Raw genomic sequence first — 21,286 nt, forward strand, 5'->3', positions numbered from 1 at the left:
CACCATGATTAGTGCTAGGAAGCCCGTGTCCATGATCATTCATCACCGCACCTGGAAAACCTTCTTCTCGTGGTGCAAGGACCATGGTCCATCCCCTCTGGTGTTTTCCATTCCTTCCATATTGGAATTCCTACAATCCGGATTAAAGTCAGGCCTCGCGCTTGGCTCGCTCAAGTGCCAAATTTCAGCCTTGTCAGTTCTATTCCAACACAATATTGCCACCAAACTTCAGGTGAAGACGTTCATTCAGGGAGTTTCCCATGTGGCGCCTCCCTTTTAAAAGGCCATTGGAATCATGGGACCTTAACTTGGTTCTCGGAGGTTTACAGGAAGCCCCTTTCGAACCACTGCAGGACGTACCACTAACTGTCCCTCTTGGAAGGTGGTCTTTCTAGTGGCAATTGCGTCAATCAGACGAGTCTCTGAATTGGCGGCCCTGTCCTGCCGTCCTCTGTTACTGAATTTTCATCAGGACAAGGCAGTTCTCAGGATAAGGCAGTTCTCAGGATGTCCCAGTCTTTCCTGCCCAAAGTCATGTCTTCCTTTCATCTTAATGAGGAAATTGTTTTGCCTGCCTTCTGTCCGGCACCAGTCCATCGCATTGAGAAGGCTCTCTACACCCTGGATGTGGTTAAGGCTCTGAGACGGTAGATCTCGCAGACGGCTCCCTTCCGCAAGTCGGATGCCCTGTTCGTACTTCCAGAGGGGCATAGGAAGGGTCTAGCTGCTTCAAAAGCCACGCTAGCCAGGTAGATTCTCTCGGCTACTCAGGAATCCTACCGTGTCAGGGACACACCTGTCCCACCCAGGGACTGCTTTAGGACGTCCCAAGGTCTGTGTCCCCCAATGAGGCGTAGGAGAAATAGGGATTTTTGTGTGTACTCACTGTAAAGTCCTTTTCTCTGAGCCAGTCATTGGGGGACACAGCACCCACCCTGTTTAGCCTATTGGCTTACTGTAGCATTCTTTGGTTTTGACATAGTTATTGTTATTGTTATTTGTTTAATGCTCCTACTGTTTTTTCACAGAACTGGGGAAACCTCAGCCAACGAGAGGTTGTATACTGCAGAGGAGGAGCTAACTTTTTTCTGTGTTCACTTAGTGTCCTTCTAGTGGCAAGCAGCATAACACCCATGGTCTGTGTCCTCCAATGATTGGCTCGGAGAAAAGGATTTCACGGTGAATACACACAAAAATCCCTATATTTGGGAGAAATGTGATTTTTTTTTTTTTTTTTTTTAAATTTCCACTGCTCTACATTCTACATTATAAACTTCTGTGAAGCACCTGTGGGTTCAAGGTACTCAATACACATCTATATAAGCTCCCTAAGGGGTCTAGTGTCCAAAATGGTGTCACTTGTTGGGGCTTCCGCTTTTTAGGCACATCAGGGGCTCTCCAAACAAGACATGGCAACCGCTAATTATTCCAGCATATTTTACATTCAGAAGGTCAAATGGTGCTCCTTCCCTTCTGAGCCCTGCCGTGCACACAAACAGTAGATTTCCTCCACATATGGGGTATCTGCATGCTCAGGAGAAATTGCACAACAAAATATATGGTCCATTTAATTGGATCTAAAGGAAAATTTTTGTGAAAGAAAAGTAAATGTTTATTTTTTCCTTCCACATTCCAAAAATTCCTGTGAAGCACCTGAAGAACCCTTGAATGTGGTTTTGAGTACCTTGAGGGGTGCAGTTTTTAGAATGGCATCACTTTTGCATATTTTATTTCATATAGACCCATCAAAATTACTTCAGATGTGATCCCTAAAAAAAAAAAAAAAAAAAAAAAAAGGGTTTGTAAAATTTGTCAAAGGAAAAATTGCTGGTCAACTTTTAACCCTTAACTTCCCAGCGAAAGACTTATGTAGTCATGTGGAAAATGTTATTTATTAACTATTTTGTGCGATATGACTCTCTGATTTAGCCTCTTAGTGACGGAGCTAAATTTTTTAAATCTGACCAGTGTCACTTTATGTGGTAATAACTCTGGAACGCTTCAACAAATCCCAGTGATTTTGAGATTGTTTTTTCGTGACACATTGTACTTTATGATAATGGTAGATTTAGGTCAATACGTTTTGTTTTTATTTATAAGAAATATCAGAAATTTGAGAAAAATGTTAATAAATGTGCAATTTTCAAACTTTGAATGATTATCACTTTAATCCAGATAGTCATACCACACAAAAACATTCATAAATAACATTTTCCGCATGTCTGCTTTACATCAGCACCATTTGTAAAATGTTCTTTTATTTAGTTAGCATTTTAGAAGGTTTAAAAATGTAGCAGTAATTTTTCATTTTATCAAGGAAATTTATCAAATTTATTTTTTTTGGGACCTATCCAGGCTTGAAGTGACTTTGGGGGTCCTATATATTGGAAAGCCCCCAAAAGTAAAGCCATTTTAAAAACAGCACCCCCTGACATATTGAAAACTGCAGTCAGATAGTTTTTTAACCCTTCAGATGATTTTCAGGTATTAATGCAAAGTGGCATGACAGAAATGAAAAAGTGTATTTTTACCACCTAAATGTCGCTGATTTCTGGACAGGTTACAACAGCCGTCAGACTCTAAGGCCGCTATTTGGTCATGAATTGCCATGGCAAACATCAGGACCATATAATCATGATCTTAGGGTGCAGATGGGGATAAAGAGGAAGCCCCCACAGTCTGTTAACCATTTATATGATGTCACTATTGACAGCAGCATCTAAGGGGTTAAAAAGATTTGGACGGAGCAAACACTGATTGTGGCTGATGCAGCAAGTTGTCAGCTATAGTGTGCAGCTGACAGCTGCTGGATTGTCACCTGTATGGGAATGCTATTCTCTTATATCTCACGTCAGTTAAGACGTATTGGCGGTCATTTAAGGGTTAAGGGCATAAAAATTTACAGTTTGAAAACTGGGACATTTTCAAAATTTTCTCCAAATTTCCATTTTTTTCACAAATAAACGCAAGTCATATCGAAGAAATTTTACCGCTATCATAAAGTACAATATGTCACGAAAAAACAGTCTCAGAATCTCCAGGATCCGTTGAAGCGTTCCAGAGTTATTACCTCAGAAAGTGACTGTGGTCAGAATTGTAAAAATTGACCTGGTCATTAAGGTGAAAACAGGCTTTCAGGTGAAGGGGTTAAAATTGTTTAACTTTTTGATGTTTTCCCATTATACAGGCCCCTCAATGTCACTTCAAAAATTAATAGGACCTTAAAAATCGTTTTGTAAATGTCCCTTAAGAAAATGAAAAATTGATGCTAAACTTTAAAGACTTCTTATAAAGAGGGATTTTTGGTACTCATGGTAAAATCTTTCTTGGAGCCTTCATTGGGGGACACAGGTAACCATGGGCTATATGCTGCTGTCGCTAGGAGTCTGACACTAGGCAAAAAAGGAAAATAGCTCCTCTTCAGCACAAATTACTGACAGGCACAAATTACAGTTAGTGTTAAAGCAGTAGGAGAAGCAGCCAAAACTCAGCATATTTACCACCCAACAACAAAGGCACATAGGCCCAAAAGTGGTACAAACAATTATGGAGGGTGCTCTGTTCCCCAGTGAAGGCTCTAAGAAAGAGATTTTATGGTGAGTACCAAAAATCCCTCTTTCTTTATCACTTCATTGGGGAACACAGGTAACCATGGGATGTCCCAAAGCAGTCTCAAGGGTGGGAACAGAAAGAATGCAAAGAAAACAGACTTGGGTCGGCCGGTGCGTAACCGCCGCTTGAATCGCCTTCCTTTCCACGTCTGCATCAGAAGAGGCATGGGTATGGACCCTGTAAAACCTCGCAGAGGTTTGCAAGGATGACCAGGTCGCGACCTTGCAAATCTGTAAAGCCGAAGCCTGATGACGGAACAGCCCAGGAAGCCCACAAGGCCCGGGTGTAGTGAGCTCTCACCCCGGAGGGGACTGTTTCTCCTGAACGCGGTGTGCCTCCAATAATGCTGAAAGAATCCAACGGGCAATAGTGGTCTTAGAAGCTGGGAGCCTCTTATGACGACCTTCAGAGATGACGAATAGGGCATCGGATTGACGAAAGGAAGCAGCCTTGAAGGGTAGACTCGGATAGCTCTGACCAGATCCAGGTTGTAGAGGGACTTCTCCAGGGGAATTAAGGACAATGTCTTCATTGATCTGAAATGAAGAGCCTACCTTGGGTAGGAAGGAAGGAATGGGCCTGAGAACTTCCTTGTCCTGATGTAGAATCAGGAACGGGGACCGACAGGATAATGTCGCTAACTCAGAAACCCTCCTGATGGACGTAATGCCGACTAAGAAGGCAACTTTCCATGACAGGAGAGAAAAACAAAATATCTTGGGCTCAAAGGGAGCGCGACAAGGTTAAGATCCCATGGGTCTATCTAAGGATGATAAGGAGGTGCCAGTTGGGTGACTCCTTGAAGAAAGGTCTTTACCTGGGAACGGGAATCTAGATTTCGCTGGAAATGAATTGACATAGTGGAAACCTGCCACTTCAGAGTACTGAGCGATAGACCCGAGTCAAGGCCCGCTTGTAGAAAAGCAAAGATTGAAGGGAAAAGGGCATAGGAACCAAATTGTTATGCTCACACCACCGGAAGAAGGCCTTCCAGTATCTGGTAAATACGCGAGGATGCTGGTTTTCTCACTCTAATCTTAGTCTGAATGACCTGTTGGGATAAACCAGCCTCCCTCAGAACTGCAGCCTCAATGGCCATGCCGTTAAACTACGAGACAGAGAACTCTTGTGGAAGAGGGGGCCTTGTGAGGGAAGATCTGTACGGTCTGGAAGCCTCGAGGGGGGACCTCGATGAGCATGTTCACCAGCTCTGCGTACCAGGCTCGTTTTGGCAAGTCTGGAACTATCGATTAGGTGACCATAGGATTACCAGAGCCTCGCAACCGTTGGCTAGTGGATACCGGGACCTGGCTACAAACTGAGGAACCTTGTGGTTCATTTGAGACGCCATTAGCTCGACGTCCGGAGTGCCCCTTCGCTGGCAAATCTGGTTGAAGATGGCGGGGCTGAGAGACCACTCGCCCAATGCGAGACCCTGACGGCTCAGAAAATCGGCAGCCCAATTTTCCACCCCCGTAATGTGAACGGCTGATATGGCGGGAACGTGATGTTTCGCCTGTAGTGAAAATATGTATTTGTCGGCGATGTATGGCCGGCAGTTAACTAGCATCTGTCCTTAGGCTGTAGGTCTCACAAAGGTGATAACATATGTTATCCTGAGAGAGACAGTTTTCCTGGTCTCAGACCTCAGGGTGCTTCCTGGGAACACACAGAATTTGAAACCTCTGATGCCTTGAAGGCAAAAGCCAAATGGACCTATTTGCAGCCTGATAATTTCTATTTACTATGGGAAAGAAAAGCTAAGACAAGAACCTTTTTAGAAAAATAATGTATTCATTGGTAAAGTAGCCATGGTCCAGTCACAAACCAGGAATTAGAATATTAACATGAGACTGGTCTAGAAATCTGATCTCCAGGCTAAACCTATAATTAGGCCCTACACAAAGAAAGTTGTTCACACATTGAGGGGCAGACAAGCTGATGTGATCCATTTCATATCCCCCCCCCTTCAGGGAGCAGAATACCAGGCTGCAAAGTTTAGATATTTCTATAAGTTTCTTCTTTTTATTTTATCACTGTTTTGCATATTTGTATGTCACTTTTATTTCCACATTTTTATATCCTTTTATTACGATCACTGTACCTTTTTCTATTAAAGCTTAAAACTTTAAGTTTAAACCATGTGTGCTCTAAAACATTTCATAGCCTTAATGTGTGTGTTCCTGGTGAATGGCAGACAGTAGTAGTAGTAGTACTTCCGGGACTCATCGCCCGTGTGTCGGTAAGTGGTGGCAGTGTGTATGAAGCTGGGTGCGTGGTCTGTGTCGGGGTTTGATTTATGCTCCCACTGCAGCATAAGACAGAGGTTGAATGCTGGTCTGAGTGAGAGGAGATAGATTAACCCTTGCAGCTCAACACCAAGTCACGTGCTGAGAAGCTGGTACGTGACGCCACCCAACGTGGAACCCTTCTGGTGAGTGGCTGGAGAACCAGAGAGTAGGCGTAGCCAGTGAACAAAGGAGGTTGTCCCAAGGTCTGGGACCAATCACAGGGAAATATGGCTGTGGCTGTGCAGGGAATAATGCTTAAAGCCGCCCTGTCCTGTGTTAAGGAACAGAAATGCTGATGAGTCATGCTATGCGCCGCTGCGGGGGAAGGACATACATACCTGCAAGGTGGGTCCACGGTTCCACTTCAATCAGGATCGCATCAGGAGCTCTCGGGTGGGAGAGGGTCGCTGTAATCAGGAATCGTACTTACCGCACCATCTCCAGATGGTGCAGAAGACGACATCAACACCTTACAAGAAGGGTGAGGCCACCGCTGGTGACCATAGTCTTCCTTCCAGCCCTCTCCAAGGAGAGGGGTGGGGTGGAGAAAAGGCAAGGACTGGTCACCGGGAATCACCCTGAAACACCCGTAAAGGTGACAGGGGATAAAGTCCTGCGTGCGGGTCCAAAAGTGGGCAATGTGCGGTGACACCACACTGCTCTCTCGATCGCATACGTACGGGTGAGCACTTACACCCTGTTACCCTAAGAAGAACCTAAAAAACAAAGGGAAAAAGATTAATAAACACAAACCGGGAACCTGGAAAGGAAAATGCGGATCTGGGAGCAGATCCAGCTCCGCCTCTTACAGACACTAAGCTTAAACTGAGGTACTTGGTGCTTGTCGGTGGGTGTCTACTGCTGGGGTGGAGCTATTTTCTTTTTTTGCTTAGTGTCAGCTTCCTAGCGACAGCAGCATACACCCATGGTTATCTGAGTCCCCCAATGAAGCGATAAAGAAAGATGTTTGCAAAATGATGCTAATGTAAAGTAGACCATATGGAAATGTTTATTAACTTTTTTGTCTAGTGCAACTATCAGGTTTAACCCCTTAATGACCAGAGGTATTTCTGGTTTTGCATTTTCATTTTTTTCTCCCCCTTCTTCCCAGAGCCATAACTTTTTTATTTTTTTGGTCAAAATGGCCATGTGAGGGCTTGTTTTTTTGCGGTGCAAGTTGTACTTTTGAACGACACTATTTGTTTTACCATGTCGTGTATTTGAAAACAAGAATAAAAATCCAAGTGCGGTGAAATTGCAAAACAAGTGCAATCCCACCCTTTGTTTTTTGTTTTGCTTTTTAGCAGGTTCACTAAATGCTGAAATTGACCTGCCATTCTCCAGGTCATTACGAGATTATAGACACCAAACGTGTAGTTTTTTTTTTTTTATCTAAGTGGTGAAAAAAATTTCCCAACTTTGTTTAAAAAAAAATAAAATAAATAAAATTGCGCCATTTTCTGATAAGGGTGGGATTGCACTTGTTTTGCAATTTCACCGCACTTGGATTTTTTTTTCTTGTTTTCGAATACACGACATGGTAAAACAAATAGTGTCGTTCAAAAGTACAACTTGTCCCGCAAAAAAACAAGCCCTCACATTTTCTGATATCCGTAGCATCTTCATTTTTCATGATATCTGGTTGGGTGAGGGCTACACTGACCTGACGTTTTTAATTATACCATTTTGGTTCAGATAAGATCTTTTGATCACCTGTTGATGCATTTTAATGCATTGTCGTGGAGACCAAAAAACGTAATTCTGGCATTTTGACTTTTTTCTCGCTACACCGTTTAACGATCAGGTTAATCCTTTTTTTGAAATAACATACGGGATCCATTCCATCTTCAAATAATCCCAAAATAGGGACAGCCTCTCTACAGCACTATGGTATATATTGATGCTAAATAAGTAACAATAAAATACATTATTAAACCATGTTTTTTTTGTTTTGATTTCATAGAGACCTACTGAAGTGGAGCAACAGAATTGCATACAGTTTTGATGGTTCCTCGTCAAGCACTGCTGTTAATATTTTCCATGAGGTAAGATGTTTAGAAATATTTAAAATTTTTGATTGTATAAGTAAAGTAGACATGATCACATTTTTGATATTTCTGTACTAGGCACTCGACTGCTTTACTGCAATGCTGTCAGCACCTGTGGCTAGATTGAAGATGGCAGAAGTAATTGGCAGCAAACTGAACATTTCCAAGCAAAAGGTGAGCTGCAGTGAAAATTAAAACATTGCTTGATGTGTCATTCCTTTTTGTTTTATGTCAACTTCTTTGTAAAAAAAAAAAAAAAATAAAAATCCTGGAAACCCTGGCTTCTGATCATTGCAGTAGGCTAACGCTTGAGCTATGGTCACTGTCGCCACGGTCCTCTATATCAGCAGAGTCGGGCTTTTGTTGAAAAATAACATGTTCACATCATGCCAAGAGCTTTCCATCAGAATTGTATTTCGGGAGACCTCAGACTAGTTAACCTTTGCTGACTTCCATCTTTCATTAATGTATGGTTCCTGAGTCTGCATCAAAGTCTGGGAGTCGGCACATGATGTACCAGACTGATTGTCCTATGATGGTAAGGGGTTAAAACAGATCAAAATCTGTATGCCTTCAACATTACCCTAAGGGTATGTTTCCACGGTCCGTACCGGCAGCGCTTTGGACGCAGCTCCGCCCAAAGCGCTGCTGGCTTTTTTACGCGCAGTGATTCCGCATGTGTTCATTGAACCATGCGGAATCACCGCATCCTATACATTAGACTGTGTTTATCTTGCGGAGTCTGAGCGTCTCTGCAAGATAAATAGACATGCTACGGTCTAGAAAGACGCATCGCATGTCCGGTTACACATATCTGCCACCTGCGTCTTTGTACGCATAGTGGACATAGGATTTCATAAAATCTCCTCCACTATGCTGTAATATCTGGCCACTGCGGATTGGACGCTGCGGCTGTCATAAGTCCAATCTATCAAAATATAAAGTTAATCAACCAGATCGTAAACATAAAATATTAAAAATGCCTAATTTTTTTTAATCGACCCAATACCTTAAAAAAATCAGTAAGAATTGTTCAAAATATCATGTATCCCAAAATGGAATCAATCAAAATGTTATCTTAACTCACAAAAAATAAGTCCTCAAACAACTCCATCGACTGAAAAATGAAGACATTACTGCTCTCAGAAAATTTTACCACGTCTAATTTATCTATTACAAAGTTTTACGTTTTTTCCTCACCACTAAAATAGTAATAATAGTAAAATAAACTAGACAGGGTTGGCATTGCCATAATTATACTAATGAGGAAAGTTATGATTGAAGGTAATTTAACCCCACAATGTACGCGTGAAAATATTGTCAGAATTTTGCTTTTTTCCTTCGCCTCATTGGGGGACACAGGATCATAGGTATATGCTGCTGCCCCTAGGCGGCTGACACTAAGTGAATAGAAAAAAATTTAGCTGCTCCTCTACAGTATACACCACCCACTGGTTCCAGTCGAACCAGTTCCTGCTTAGTGTCCGTAGGAGGCACACGGGTCTGGTCTTCAGACCACAATTTTTTATTTTTTATTTTTATTCTTGTTTTTTATTCTCCCCTTTCATGGATCACAGGGGGAGACGGATCCTTTCAGGGTCCCGATCTTGTTGCCTTCTAGTACCCCCTCCTACACCGTTCAAAGGTATACCTGAGCTGTCTTTAGGGGCAACTGGTATTTTCAGGGCACAGATCTCCCCACACCAACAGACGGGAACATGGAGTGGTGTTATGATTGGGTCACCGAGGAGGAAAACAAGACCAAGCTAAGATACAGAAAACCAGAGAGGTTGGTAACGAAGCGGATTGCAGACCCCTGATCCTATCCACACAACTAGCAGTAGTCGTGGAGAGTGCCTACGATGATTCTAGATGCCTCGACACAGCCGGAGAACTAAATAAGTCTAAAGCAAGAAAAGGGGAAATCTAAACTGCCCCAGAGCAGACCCCAAAGGAATAGACAGCCCCCAATCATATATTGTCGGTGAGACAAGATGAAAACACAAACACAGGTAGGAAAATAGGCTGAGCAAACGATGGGTCCCACACTAACTAGAAAGGACAGGAAAGGAAAGACACTGTCTGCAATCATGCAAAAAACCCTGCAAAAATGTCCAACACTTCTGATAGCAAAAGCTCTGAAGTCACTAGACTTCTCCCACTATATCAGCACTCTGGCATATTCTGAAAGCAGAGCAAAAAGAGGCCAATCTAATAAGGGACAAAAAACAAACTGACACAAACAGTAACATAAGGATGGAAATTCAGTACAGCCCCAGCCGGGGCTGGCTGACCACACAAAACTGAATAGACAAAACCAAATCAAATGTGAACAATAGCAAAGAACACTTAGCTTGAGCATGCAGGGACTGAACTGGAAACTAAGACCTCAAAAGGCAGGAAAAATCACCAGCAGGGATAGTGGGAGTCGGCTGTCTTAAATCCAGTCAGAGACTCCAGATGTCCAATCGTCGTACTCATTATCAGGTGGCAGGCCTGTTATTAGATCAGCTCCATTACCTTCTGTAACCACCAGAGGGAGCCCGGAAAGAGAACTCGCGACTCCTCTGTCAATACAACCAGCTCCACTACCTTCACTAGCAACAAGAAGCAGGCCAGAAAGTGAATTCACAACAGTACCTCTCCCTTGAGGAGGGGTCACCGAACCCTCATCCACGCCACCTGGCCGATCAGGATGGGCCTGGTGAAAAGCACGAACCAATCTATCGGCATGAATGTCAGAAGCAGAGACCCAAGAATTATCCTCCTGGCCATAACCCTTCCATTTGACCAAGTACTGGAGTCTCCGTCTAGCCAAACGAGAATCCAATATTTTCTCTACCTCATATTCCACATTGCCTTTAACCAATACAGGGTCAGGAGGTGCCACCATAGAAACTACTGGGTCAACAAACCTCTTCAACAGAGATTTATGAAACACATTATGGATCTTAAACGTAACTGGAAGAGCCAATCGAAAAGAAACAGGATTAAGAATCTCCAAAATCTTATAAGGTCCAATGAATCTTGGCTTGAACTTTGGAGACGCAACCTTCATAGAAATATTCTTTGACGACAACCAAACCATATCACCCACTTTAAACTGGGGACCAATGGTCCTATGCCGGTTGGCAAACCGCTGGGCTTTTTCCTGAGAGAGGGACAACTTATCCTCCACTTGGTCCCAAATCTGCTGCATTGTCTCTACCACAGTGTCCATACTTGGGCAGGTCAAAGATTCCACCTGCCCTGAAGAAAATCGAGGATGAAACCCAAAGTTACAGAAAAAGGGCGACATCAAAGTGGCAGAACTAACTTTATTGTTTAGCGCGAATTTGGCCAAGGGCAAAAATGAGACCCAGTCATCCTGATCAGCAGATAAAAAATATCTCAAATAGGACTCCAAAGTCTGGTTTGTTCTCTATGTTTGCCCATTGGTCTGAGGATGAAACGCAGAGGAGAAAGATAACTGAATTCCCAGATTGAAACAAAAGGCTATCCAAAATCTGGAAACAAACTGGACTCCTCTGTCCGACACAATGTTCTCAGGAATCCCGTGCAACCGAACCGCCTGTTGTAAAAACAAGGGCACCAACTCTGAAGAAGATGGCAACTTTGGGAGTGGTACAAGATGGACCATCTTAGAAAATCTATCACAAATCACCCAGATAACAGTCATTCTCTGAGAGACAGGAAGATCAGAAATAAAATCCATTGAGATATGGGTCCATGGCCTCTTGGGCACCGGCAGGTTCATCAACAACCCACTAGAACGAGAACAGGGTTTAGACCGAGAACAAGTCCCACAGGACTGCACAAAATTCCTGACATCACGAGATAAGGCAGGCCACGAAAAAGACCAACTCACCAAATCTCTGGTACCAAAAATACCTGGATGACCATCCAACGCAGAGCAATGAATTTCAGACATCACTCTCTTCCTCCACTGGTCAGGAACATACAATTTTCCCATAGGACAACAGTCAGGTTTGTTCTCCTGAAATTCCTCCAGGGTACGTCTCAAATCGGGCGAGATGGCAGAAAGAACTACCCCCTCACCTAGGATGGCAGTAGGCTCGGTCACAATAAGAGAATCTGCAAAGAAACTCCTAGAAAGGGCGTCCGCCTTAACATTCTTAGTGCCCGGAAGAAAAGAGACCACAAAATTAAAACGCGTGAAAAGCAATGCCCACCTAGCCTGTCTAGGATTCAAGCTTTTGGCTGATTCAAGATAAATCAAATTCTTGTGGTCGGTGAGGACCACAACTTGATGTCTAGCTCCCTCCAACCAATGTCTCCACTCTTCAAATGCCCATTTCATGGCCAACAATTCCCGATTCCCCACGTCATAGTTACGTTCAGATGGGGAGAATTTTCGAGAAAAGAAGGCACAGAGATAAATTTTAGAAGTCACCGGATCTTTTTGGGACAAAACAGCTCCTGCACCAATCTCGGAAGCATCTACCTCCACCTGAAATGGAAGTGAGACATCAGGTTGCCGTAGAACCGGAGCAGAAGTGAATCTCTGCTTAAGCTCCTGAAATGCCGAGACAGCCTCTGGAGACCAATTCAGCATATCAGCGCCCTTCTTGGTCAGATCAGTCAGTGGTTTGACAATACCAGAAAAATTAGCTATAAATTTACAATAGAAATTAGCAAAACCCAAAAACTTCTGGAGAGCCTTCAAAGAAGTGGGCTGAACCCAATCATAAATGGCCTGTACCTTGGCCGGGTCCATTTCAATAGCCGACGGAGACAAAATAAATCCCAAAAATGAAATCCTCTGTACACCAAAGAGGCATTTCGATCCCTTAACATACAGGGAATTTTCCCTCAAAATCCAGAACACAGTCCAGACATGTTCCACATGAGAATCCCAATCACTGGAAGAGATCAAAATATCATCCAGATAGATGATCAAAAACTTATCCACAAAGTCCCGGAAAATATCATTCATAAAGGATTGGATAACAGAAGGGGCATTAGTGAGCCCAAAAGGCATCACCAGGTACTCAAAATGTCCCTCCGGAGTATTAAACGCCGTCTTCCATTCATCCCCGTGCTTGATGCGAATAAGATTATACGCCCCCTGAGGTCAAACTTGGTAAACCAGTAGGCACTTTTAACTCTGATCAGAAATCAGGGGTAACGGGTACTGATATTTAACCGTGATTTTATTAAGGTAACGATAGTCAATACAAGGCCTTAATGAACCATCTTTCTTGGTCACAAAAAAACCCCAGCACCTAAGGGTGAAAACGATGGTCTAATATGACCCTTCTCCAACGACTCCTTGATATAAAATCGCATAGCATCATGTTCGTGTACCGATAAGTTGAAAAGCCGACCCTTGGGAAATTTACACCCGTGCATCAATTCAATTGCACAGTCATAACTCCTATGAGGAGGCAAAGACGCAGACTTACTCTCACTAAATACATCAGAAAAATCAGCCAAATAATCAGGAATATCATGAGACTGGGGAGAGGTGGAGAAAACAGAAGTGTCACTAAGAACACACTGACAACCCCAACTCACCACAGACACAGATTTCCAATCCAAAACAGGATTATGAGTTTGCAACCAGGGAAAACCCAGAACAATAGTATCATGCAAATTGTGCAGCACCAAAAATGTACAATTTTCTTGGTAATGCGGGTCGCCCCGGACCTTCACCTGGGTCCAAAACTGGGGTTTATTCTCTGCCAAAGGAGTAGCATCAATACCCCTCAAAGGAATGGGCGTCCTCAGGGGTATCATGGGAAAACCACAGCGTTTAGAAAAGTCCCAATCCATCAGATTCAAAGCTGCTCCTGAATCCACAAAAGCCTTAGCGGAAAATGTGGATAAGGAGCAGATCAGAGTAATTGCCAAAAGGAACTTGGGTTGTACACTGCCCACAGTAAATGTGTGTGCAAAACGTTTCTCTCGTTTAGGGCAGACAGAAATAGTATGAGAGGCGTCTCCACAGAAAAAACACAGTTTATTACGCCTTCTAAACTCCTGACGTTGCGCCCTAGACAAAACTCTATCACATTGCATGGGTTCAGACGTTAGTTCAAAAGGCGGCAACACCTCTCGTGTAGTTTTACGTTCACATCTTTTACGGTTTCTGATAAACCCTTCCGAAAGAGAGCTGCTAAGGCACCATCATTCCATGTAGTAAGGACCGCCCACTTTCAGAATTTTTGACAGTATAACTCAGCAGAATCCTGACCCTGGTTTAATGCCAATAGGGTTTTCTCAGCTTGATCAATAGCATTAGGTTCATCATACAACACCCCCAAAGCTTGAAAAAATGCGTCCACATTAGTTAGAGTAGGATTTGCAAGTGTGAGAGAAAAAGCTCAATCCTGGGGGTCGTCGCCCAGCAAGGAAATAACAATTTTAACCTGCTGCACAGAGTTCCCCAATGAGTTAGGCTTCAAGGCAAGAAATAATTTACAATTATTCTTAAAGTTCAAAAATTTAGACCGATCCCCAGAAAACACATCAGGAGTAAGGATTTTTGATTCAACAGCAGGTGATTGAGCGAGATAGGTGGAAATTCCCCGCACTTCAGCAGCGAGCTGCTCAACACGATCCGAAAATTGCTTAATCTCCATTAAAGAAAAATTCCTCCTACGGCCCCAGAGAAAAAGAGGAAAAAATACATATAAAAAAAAAAAATTCTGACGCTTTTTTTTTTTTTTTTTTTACAATCTTCTGCTTTTGAGTAACCTAGAATCTGCGGTTTAGGCTTGTGATTCTGTTATGATTGGGTCACCGAGGAGGAAAACAAGACCAAGCTAAGCTACAGAAAACCAGGGAGGCTGGTAACTAAGCGGATTGCAGACCCCTGATCCTATCCACACAACTAGCAGTAGCCGTGAAGCGTGCCTACGATGATGCTAGATGCCTCGACACAGCCGGAGAACTAAATAAGCCTAAAGCAAGATAAGGGGAAATCTAAACTGCCCCAGAGCAGACCCCAAAATAATAGACAGCCCACAAACATATATTGTCGGTGAGACAAGATGAAAACACAAACACAGGTAGGAAAATAGGCTGAGGAAGCAGGAAAAATCACCAGCAGGGATAGAGGGAGTCGGCTGTCTTAAATCCAGTCAGAGACTCCAGATGTCCAATCGTCGTCCTCATTATCAGGTGGCAGGCCTCTGTCAATTAGATCAGCTCCATTACCTCCTGTAACCACCAGAGGGAGCCCGCAAAGAGAACTCGCGACTCCTCTGTCAATACAACCAGCTCCACTACCGTCACTAGCAACCAGAAGCAGGCCAGAAAGTGAATTCACAACAGAGTGTCTCCTCCATGTACTTCCTCCTGCAGCCAGTCTCATTGCTGCCGGATCAACAGCCCTGCTCCATCCTTGGGGAGTTAACCCCTAGGATGTCCAGAGGCACTTACGGCGTCCGTGCGGCCACCACTGCATCACCACTGACAAACAGCTGTGATTAGTAAACTGAGATTGCACTCTGTGATAATATGCTTGATTATAAGGTGACTGCCTGAAGGCCATAATAGGTACTGTAAGGCTTTGTGCACACGTTGCGTTTTTGCAGCGTTTTTCCGCTGCTGTATCGCCGAGAAAACGGGGAAAAAAATGCATCCCATGCAATCCTATGGGATTCCGCAATGTGCTAATGCTGTGGATTTTTCCGCTGCAGTATCGCATAGCGGAAAAATCCGCAGCATGTCCATTCTTTCAGCGGAATCGCAGCAATTCCACACCCATAGGAATGCATTGATCTGCTTAATTTTCGCTTGTGGCTGTGCCCACCATGCGCAAAGTAAGCGGAGGAGGAGGTGATTCTCCTTCAGGCCCTGCGTACCATAATCCTGTAAAAAATAGAATTAAAATAAAAAATAGCGATATAATCACCCTCCGGCGGCCCCCGGAGTCCTTCCCACCTCTCACCACGCTCCTGGCATCTTCCGGTCCCTGTAATGCCTTGCGCGAATGACCGCGATGACGTCGTGCTCTCGCGAGTGTGACGTCATCTCAGCTCCTTCGCGCAAAGCATTACTGGGACCGTAAGATGCCGGGAGCGCCGCAGAGCAGATCGGGGGCCGTCAGAAGGTGACAATAACAATATTTTTTATTATTTTAACATCACATTCCAAGTGATGCTAATCGCTTGGAATGCGCAAGCGAAAAACGCTTGCAAAAAGCTTGTTTTCCGCGGAAAAAAGTATGCGAATTCGCATGCGTTTTACCCCCGGCGGGAGTGCGGAAATGTTGCGGAAATTTCCGCAGCATTTCTGCAATGTGGGTACATAGCCTAAGTGTTTATGTTCTGGCAACAGAAAAAGTGTAATGTGTTGGAGCCTCGAACGGTTCCAGTGGACAATCTTAGATTGTGAACGTGTTTCTTAACTTTTCTTTTACTGAAATTTACAAGTTGAATTTTTCTTTTGCATATTCGGTACTTAATTTATAGAATCCCTTCTGCACTTATTTTGTTTATATAATGGACTATCATTAGTATTCTGTTTCTTTCCACCTCCATTAGATCTATACATTCCACCTTCATTATAGATATTTGGGTCATTTGATCCCTAGTTTGACAACTTGTCCCATTACATGTGCTAATATGTAGACAGGCAGTTGGTCTGTGAGCTACAGGATGACATCTACACTTAAATCAAATCCTTTTAGCCTCCTGTCCCAACTCCACTCCTTGTCCCTCTATAGGTCTTTATATGCAGTTAAAACCGAAATACTCAAGGCATGCATGAGAGCATCTGCATTATATGGTTTATTGTAATCAAATAAATTGGCAAAAATTTTACCACTCCCTGTAATTTGTGCTACAGGCAGAATTTTACTGTCAACTTTATAAACCAGAGATTACCGTGCGAGAGCTGGATGTTTCTGTTGGCAGAGTTGAGATGCTTAGAAGACAAACTGAAAGCATTCGTGTTCACAGGTATGTAGCTTGTGTATAATAATGATTTTTAAGAGTTCACTCCTCCAGGATACACAGCAACAGCATATCCACACAGAAATGTCAATGTTCGTCTCAAATTTCAGCTGCTGAAGATCTCCCATGTTCAAATATTTGTAACTTGTGAACATTCCTGAACAGCTCCAGAATCTGAAATGTATCTCCAGTTGAAAACAAAATGGGAAATATTTTCAGGGATCTGTTCAATAACCCCTTAACGACCACCGATGCTTTTTTTTTTCTCCGGGGGTTTCAGCTACCCCCAGGATATCTGAGACCCTGGAGAACATGATCAGGGCCTGTTTTTCTGGTCCCCGAGCACATAGACAAAAAAAGTGTGCCCGCTATTAAAAACATTTCTCTCTTTTCTGACATGATATGCATGTATATACGGTACATGTCAGAGTAGAAAGAAATGAGGTCCCCCAGCCCCACCCGGTGCCTCCGCCATCCACCGATCCCTCCAGCTCCGTGCCTGGCCCTTTGCCAACTTTTCCTGAAAAAGAAAAACAGCGGACTCGTGCGCAGTGCGCCGCCAAGGTCATAGAATCATAGAATCGCAGAGTTGGAAGGGACCTCCTGGGCCATCTGGTCCAACCCCCTGCTCAAAGCAGGATTCGCTAAATCATCCCAGTCAGATGTCTGTCCAGCCTCTGTTTGAAGACATCCATTGAAGGAGAACTCACCACTTCTGGGGACTGGCAACAGCGGGGATTTTTCTTATTGGCTCAAAAGCTAATAATTATTAGTGTGTCATCCCCTTATAGTAAGATTACATTTTTTTTTTAATTTATAATTTTTATTTCTTTCATTCTTTACCATTAGGGTTGGGTTAGAATTAGTATTGGGGTTAGGGATTTTTCAAAAGTAAAAAAAAAAGACTAGTGTTGAATGCAAATATTCAATATGACAACCTAATGTTATATTCTGTGTAGTGCGTTTGGGTTAAAAATCTTCACTGTACCACTGGATAAAATCCTTGAGGGGTTTAGTTTCCGCTGCTAAGGCACATCAGGGGCTCTCCAAACTCGATTCCAGCCATTTGTGCGTTCATAAAGTCAATCTGTGCTCCTCCCCATCCGAGCCCTGCCGTGTGCCCAAATAGTTGTTTTCCCTCTCATAATGGGGCATTCTCGTACTCAGGAGAGATTTCGCAACAAATTTTTGGGTCCATGTTTTCCCTATTACCCTTGCGAAGGTAAAAAATTTGGGGCTAAAGCAACATTTTTGTGGGGAAAAAAAAAATTTTTTTTCCTTCCACATTCAATTACGGTAATTCCTGTTAAGAACCTGAATTGTTAATAAACTTCCTGAATGTGGTTTTGAGCACCTTGAGGGGTGCGCTTTTTAGAATGGTGTAAATTTTGGGGTATTTTCTGTCACATAGACCCCTCAGAGTCACTTCAAATGTGATCCCTAAAATAAAAAATGGTTTTGTAAATTTTGTTGGAAAATTGAGAAATTGCTGATATAACTTTTCTAACTCCCTACCAAAAACAAATGTTTCAAAAATTGTGCTGATGTAAGGTAGACATGTGGGAAATGTTATTTATTAATAATTATTTTGTGTGGTATAACTACCTGATTTATGAGCATAAAAATGTAAAGTTTGAATATTGTGAACTTTCAGTTTGTCAAATTTTCATAAATATATTGATCAAAATTTACCACTACCATGAAGTACAATATGTCACGAAAAAACACTCTCAGAATCCATCGGAACAATTAAAGCATTCCATTTTCAAAATAACTTTATTAATGTTTTTCAAAATTAGAAATAGTATTTTACAACTTTATGGTAAAAGTAGAGGTTAATTAAAGCATTCTAGAGTTATTACCACATAAAGTGACACTGGTCAGAGTAAATTTGGCCTGCTCATTAAGGTCAAAATTGGCTCCTTGATTAATGGGTTAAAGAGGTTGTCTGGTCTTAAACTATAAGTCTGTAGACACTCTATGACCTCAAACTTGTGTATTCAGGCTGTCTAGCAGCCGTAAATCATGCAGCTACAGCAACAGAAACTAAGTCTCCCAGCACATCCAAATACTTGGAGATCACCTGAGCATGCTCGGGAAATCTCGAGTAACGAGCATACTCGTTCATCACTAATAGAAATACAAAAATCCAATAAGTGCTTAGTGATCGTATAGTTGATACTAATTATATCTGGTTCCAGCCCACGCTGGCAGCCCTGCTGATCAACAGAGTAGAGGACTTCTGTCCCTATTTTATAGAGTCTAGATGAAAATTTGTGATGATGTTGGACCCAGCAGTGGGAATTGACCTACTCTTTCAAGTTTTACTCATACAGCGAAGTCTGTTCCTAAAAGAAGTCCTGTTGCCATTGGCTAAGTGGCAGTTGGTATGACCTCTGGCCATCACTGCCTCCCAAAAATATCATTCACCCAGCGCCAAACTGGTAATGCAAGATGATGATACAAGCAGAATAACGTTCACAACTGTCCATCCAGGCTTCTAAGACTCAGCATTTACTTGCCCTCATCTGTGGAGAGAACGGGACGCCATTATCTGACCTGCCAATTCTGGTGTTTTTGGTGAATGCCAATTTTGTGGCATGGTGCTAGGCTTTAAAGGGAACCTGTCACCAGGTTTGGCCTATACGAGATACAGCCACCGCCTTTCAGAGTTTATCTACAGCATTCTATAATGCTGTAGATAAGCCCCCGATCCGATCTGCAAGAGATAAATTTTATTTTACTCAAGGGGGGGTTGTCGCAGGTCTTGGTCCGACGCTTCCCATCTTTTTGCGATGCCATTCTCTTGTTGCTTCATCGCTCCCCGGCATCACGCTCCTGCGCAGGCGTACTTATCTGCCCTGTTGAGGGCAGAGCAAATTCGTTTAAGTGTGCAGACGCAGGGCCTCTATGACCTTTCCAGGCGAATGCGCACTGCAGTACTTTGGTTTTCCATCTACAGGGCAGATAAGTACACCTGCACAGGATCGCAGTGCCAGGTAGCCTGTGTGGATGATGCAGGGACGCGTCACCCACATGAAGCAAGAAGATGGGAGGCGCCGGACCAAGACCTGCGACACCCACTGGACCGGACCGCACCCCAGGTGAGTATAATAAAAGTTAACTTTCTTCTTCTCAAAGTCAGATTGGGGGCTTATCTACAGCATTCTGTCAGTACCTGGATAAGAATGAAGTGATTAAACAGAGTCAGCATGGGTTTGTAACTAATAAGTCATGTCAGACTAACTTATTTTCCTTCTATGACGGAATCACTGATTGGGTGGATCAAGGAAATGCTGTAGATATAGTATATCTTGACTTCAGCAAAGCATTTGACAAAGTATCTCATACAATCCTTATTGAAAAAAATGACTAGGTATGGAATGGACAAGGCAACTGTTAGGTGGATTCATAACTGGCTTAGTGATCGGACCCACAGAGTGGTCGTAAACGGCTGCACATCCAGTTGGAATAATGTCTCATGTGGGGTACCACAGGGCTCTGTCCTGGGCCCCTTATTGTTCAACATCTTTATCAACGATTTAGATGAAGGAATTGAGGGTAAACTGATTACATTTGCTGATGACACAAAGCTAGGAGGGATAGCTAATACTAGAGAAGAGAGAGGATTCAAAAAGATACAAATAAACTGGAGAAGTGGGCAGCAACTAACAGAATGGTTTTTAACAGGGAAAAATGCAAAGTACTACATCTGGGCAATAAAAATGAAAAAAGCATATACAGAATGGGAGGAATAGGCCTAAGCAACAGCACATGTGAAAAAGACTTGGGTATACTAATAGATTACAGACTGAATATGAGTCAACAGTGTGATGCAGCAACAAAAAAGGCAAATGCAATTCTAGGATGTATTAACAGAAGCATACAGTCTAGATCACGTGAAGTCATTATTTCCCTCAACTCCTCTTTGGTCAGACCTCATCTGGAATATTGTGTCCAGTTTTGGGCACCACATTTTAAAAAAGACATCAACAGACTGGAGCAAGTTCAGAAAAGAGCAACCAGAATGGTGACCGGTCTGCAAACCCTGTCTTATGAGGAAAGGTTGCAGGATTTGGGATTGTTTAGTTTGCAAAAGAGAAGACTGAGAGGAGACTTAATAGCTGTCTACAAATATCTAAAGGGCTGTCACATTGTAGAAGGATCAACTTTATTCTCATTTGCACAAGGAAAGACTAGAAGCAATGGGATGAAACTGAATGGGAGGAGACAGATTAGATATTAGAAAAAACTTTTTGACAGAGTGATCAATGAGTGGAACAAGCTGCCACGAGAAGTGGTGAGTTCTCTTTCAATGGAAGTCTTCAAACAAAGGCTGGACAGACATCTGACTGGGATGATTTAGCGAATCCTGCTTTGAGCAGGGGGTTGGACCAGATGGCCCAGGAGG

General features: G+C 43.0%; 1 protein-coding gene across 2 annotated transcripts in view; it reads left to right on the top strand.

The window, feature by feature from the left end:
* The window catches only part of MDN1 (midasin AAA ATPase 1), a 476,296-nt gene that overhangs the window by 61,255 nt on the left and 393,755 nt on the right, over window positions 1–21,286 (top strand). For both annotated transcript variants that reach the window (XM_073589565.1, XM_073589566.1), the window contains exons 11-13: window positions 7,867–7,948; window positions 8,030–8,125; window positions 16,769–16,881. In XM_073589565.1, coding sequence (XP_073445666.1) covers window positions 7,867–7,948; window positions 8,030–8,125; window positions 16,769–16,881 — 291 coding nt within the window. The remainder of the gene's footprint in view (window positions 1–7,866; window positions 7,949–8,029; window positions 8,126–16,768; window positions 16,882–21,286) is intronic.

Source organism: Dendrobates tinctorius, unplaced genomic scaffold, assembly GCF_039654945.1.
Source record: "Dendrobates tinctorius isolate UK_male_01 unplaced genomic scaffold, ASM3965494v1 ptg000111l, whole genome shotgun sequence".
Lineage (NCBI taxonomy): Eukaryota > Metazoa > Chordata > Amphibia > Anura > Dendrobatidae > Dendrobates > Dendrobates tinctorius.